Raw genomic sequence first — 4411 nt, forward strand, 5'->3', positions numbered from 1 at the left:
CTCTTTAGTCCAAAAGTCATTGCTTCAGAGATGAAAGCACCCCACTCGGTGATGAGTGATATCCTCTCTCAATCCTCTAGACCCATTTGGATGTGGTTATATCCAAAAGAACCACATCCAGAAGTGCATCAATGTATGTCAGTACATAGAGATCCAATATAGCAATAGCATTGAGATTTTGATAGTCAACACATGCCCTCAGTTTCTTGTTTTCCTTTGGCACAATGAAAATTGGAGAAAACTAATTTTCTTTGTGCACCAGTGAAATGAAATCAGCTTGGAGAAGCTTATCAACAAATCTTGTTTCAATTTAACTACATAATTGAGGTTCATGGAATACCTTTGTTGCAAAATGGGCTTGGCATCTTTAATCAAGAAAATTAATGCTAAGAAAATGAAATCTTTAGTCTCTTTATTTCTATATATGACCAAGGAAAGACATCCTTAAAGTCTTTCAATAACTCTTCAAGCTATGTTTTGGCCTCACTACCCATGATTACGTTGATCATGACTGGCTTTGGATCCTCTACACTATCGAGGCTCAAATCAACCGATTCTTCTTCCTGAAATCTTTTGGGAAACTCCCTTTGTTTAACACTAGGTTGGTAATGGGACACTTTTATGTCCGAAGACACTTTTATGTTTTGTTAAGTGACCATTTAACTTGAATTATTTGAGAAGTTTTAAAATAGTCTTTTAGTACTATATATCCACAAATTTGGCTTGTGATCTAAAAAGACATGATATTTTTTTGGTATATCAATTTCACCATTAACCTTACTCTTGCACCTCATTCCTCAACCTAAACTGCGTGAAAAATGTGTCCTATTTTTTTTGTCTTTTTCAAACTTTATGAGCTTTTCCACCATAAAACTCTTATTTGTGAGGTCTAGCATTTAGAGGATTAGCCTTAATAGTTCTCAACATGTTTTTATTCTTCTAATGAAAATCAAATGTTCAAATTGAAATCTATATTGACCTAATTATAAAAATTCACTAATCCAGTTTTTTGGCCAAATGTTGCACTTTCATGAATTCTTTGGTGGCTCCAATGAAATCCAACATCAATTTGAATTGCACAGGTGGATTCCATAACATAATTTTTTTTTTCCTTGAGTTTTGGGACACCTCTTACCCAATATAACTTACTATACAAGAATGTGTGGTTTCTTCAACCCTGCACGAATAAGAGCCATTCTAGTGTAGCTAGCATAGTTTTATCAAGATTGTTAATTTCCTAAGATAAATATTGTAGCTAGTAACAACAGTTAATCATAACCTTCAAATTTTCATATATATGGAGAAATTTATATGGGACTTTAGAGGTCATAATGGGAAACCCAGTTTTTTCCTGCTTGCCATTTTTAGTATTTCATTGTCATGACCATGATCCTTCTTAGTGAGGACTTTCATGTGCTATTGACATACACTATGGCTCCTCATGCATGTAAAGGCCCAAGGAACCCAAAATTACATGTATATATAAAAAATATTGATGATGGCAATATAAATTTTGATGATAGGCAATAGAATGGAAAAAATGTGACTTTTTAATGCATGATTCTATGTCCTCAAAAAAATTATGGTGAGTCTAAACGATAATAAATTTTTATCACCAACCCCATAGAAGTTTGTGGGAAGAATTATATTTCGGGAGATAAATGTTGGAATTAGGGTTGCAGGGAAACACACATAGCTTGGACAAGATGAAGAATGTCAAGACACACAACAACAGAGTGTATTGCTTAGCTGCACAATGGAAATATAACTTAGCCCTAGAATGATGAGCGTATATGCAATGCATGGGGGAAAAACCTCCTAGTGAGGGAAAAAATTCATCGGCTATCCTAAGTGCACATCACTACCTTATATATGGTAACAAATCCCTCCTAGGAGCGATGTGGTGAACAAGAGCTGCCACATAGTGTATAGGAGAGTGCCATGCTCTAAGGACATGATCCATTCATAAATGGGAGTAAGCCCAAAGCTTGTAAAACGCTTCAAACTTCTCCCAAGGAAATTCCTTTGTGAACAAGTGTGCAAGGTTGTCCCATGTTGGCACATGAGCCAAGCAGATCTCTCCTCTGTTGAGAGTCTCTCGTTGAAATAGTGATAATGCACCTCAATGTGCTTTGTGCAAGCATGAAAACGTGGGTTTCTCACAATTGCCAATATTGTGCTTTGATTGTCAATGTACATGATGTTGGAAGTGTCCTATCCAACGCCCAAATCATCCATGCACACTCAATGTCCATGCACATTGAAAAAGTGGGTTTCTCACAACTGCCAATGTGCTTTGATTATCAATGTACATGATGTTGGCAGTGTCCTATCCAACACCCAAATCATCCATAAGGCATCTGAGCACCATGCACACTCAATTGTAGCCGTGAAGACTACCCCTACACTCAATTTCACAACTGGAAATGTCCAGAGTAGGTTGCTTCTTGCTCAACCATGATATGCATGAACTATCGAGCATGAAACAAAACCCACTTGTGGACACTCGCGTGTCATTACAACCAGTTCAATCTGAGTATGAAAAATCATGTAAATCTAGAAAAATAATGTCCCCTTGGGATAAAACAAGCCAAGATGTAAAGTGCCACTCAAGTAGAAAAAAACCCTTTTAATAGCCTACCAATGCTTAGACCGTGGGCTATGCATAACTCTGCTAACTTGTGAGACTGCAAACTAAATATTGGGCGGCCTCGTATTACATACATAAATAAGACATCCAAAAGCAGTTTGGGCTATGCATAACTCTGCTAACTTGTGAGACTGCAAACTAAATATTGGGCGGCCTCGTATTACATACATAAATAAGGCATCCAAAAGCAATTTGATAAAGGGTGACATCAGTAGGATCACAAGCATCATTAAGAATTAATTTCAAACTTGTTTCCATTGGAGTAGCAATAGGTTTACCATCACACTGCTTAAACCACATGCCCAAGTAATGATGCAAAAGCCCCAAGTCTTTCATCTTGAAAGTAGCATTCAAATTAGCCTTGAATTCAGTAAGTGTCTCATGTAGACCAATAATTAGTAAATCATCAACATATGGAATGAAGCAATGAGAAATACATCATCCTCACGCTTGACATACAAAGTGGTTCCATGATTGGACTGTTACAAAAGCCTCATTTAAACAAATGAGTGTCAACTTTCTCATACCAAGCACGAGGAGAATGCTTCAACCCATACAAAGATTTCTTACATTTGCACACTTTATCTTCTTGTCCTTTCTTGACCATTCAAAGGAAAGAGAATGGGGTATAGGAGGGCCTATTTATTTGGCAGCTTAAGAAAATACTTAAAACTTATTCAATCTTTAACCAAAGGGTAGAATGGTGAGGTAGATAGCCTAGACTGCATGCTTGTATATATAAAAATACTTCTTCTTTTTTCTTAAAGAGTATATGAAAATTTTACTAGATGTGGTTGGAGTTAGTCTCTTCCCCAAAAGTACTTATCAATTTTCAAGTAGTAAAAGTTTCCCTCTCTCATTTCCTCTTTGTATTCTCTTTCTTCTTCTTTCTCTCCCTCCAAAAGTCTCCCAAGCTCTCATTCTCTCCCCTCAGCTGTTGAAAAGTGTAGATCTGCAATCTTTATTCCCACTCTCTCTAAAATGCCATATCTCTCTCTATTCTCTCCCCTATTCTCATGCTAGAGCACCTTTTGCAAAGTAGCCTACAACACATCTTTTTAGCTCTATAACATCTCCTTCTACCTCTTCCTCCATAGCTATAGCATCTCCTTGTAGATCCGCAACCTCTTTCTTCATAGCTACAACTTCTCCTTCTAGATCTACAACCTCTTTCTCCATAGTCATAACCTCTCCTTCTAGATCTGCAACATCTTTCTCCATAGCTCCAACATCTCCTTCTAGATCAACAACCTCTTTCTCCATAGCTCCAATATCTCTTGCTAGATCAACAACCTCTTTCTCCATATCTCGAATATCTCATGCTAGATCTGCAACCTCGTTATCCATAGCTCCAAGATCTTCTTCCTTGAACAAGGTTCCCTACCCTACTTTTGCTCTCTTCCCAAGCTTACATCTCTCTTTTGAGCTCTTTCTGTAACCTCTTTCTTTATGTATAAATGGAATTTCCAAATAAATTTGAGCCTACTTTAAAAATATATGACCTACATTTATGATTTAGTAAAATTTGTATGATTTGACAGTTTGCCCTTAAAGATGGACATGGAATTGTGTTAATATGGAGCCTAATTTAGTCTTGTAATTCTTATTCTCAAAAATCACATTTTTAAGGTATCCGTCATGTGCAGAAACCATTGAGCTTAAAAAAATCACTCGCCAAAAACCCAAAAATCAATCCTTAGTCTTGAGCTTTGCTCAAGACTGAGGTTTGCCAGATATTCCCTTTTTGCCAAAATATTTTGG

The 4411-nt window shown here is 36.8% G+C and overlaps 1 protein-coding gene across 1 annotated transcript; it reads right to left on the minus strand.

Annotated features, from left to right (window-relative positions):
- Positions 1-3664: 3664 nt before the first annotated feature.
- Positions 3665-3955, minus strand: LOC147445475 (uncharacterized). The gene has a single exon (XM_086524593.1). The coding sequence runs from the start codon at positions 3953-3955 to the stop codon at positions 3665-3667; it is 291 nt and encodes a 96-aa protein (XP_086380719.1).
- Positions 3956-4411: the final 456 nt, after the last annotated feature.

Source organism: Adiantum capillus-veneris, chromosome 12 (genome assembly GCF_014529385.1).
Source record: "Adiantum capillus-veneris isolate H3 chromosome 12, ASM1452938v2, whole genome shotgun sequence".
Classification (NCBI taxonomy): domain Eukaryota; kingdom Viridiplantae; phylum Streptophyta; class Polypodiopsida; order Polypodiales; family Pteridaceae; genus Adiantum; species Adiantum capillus-veneris.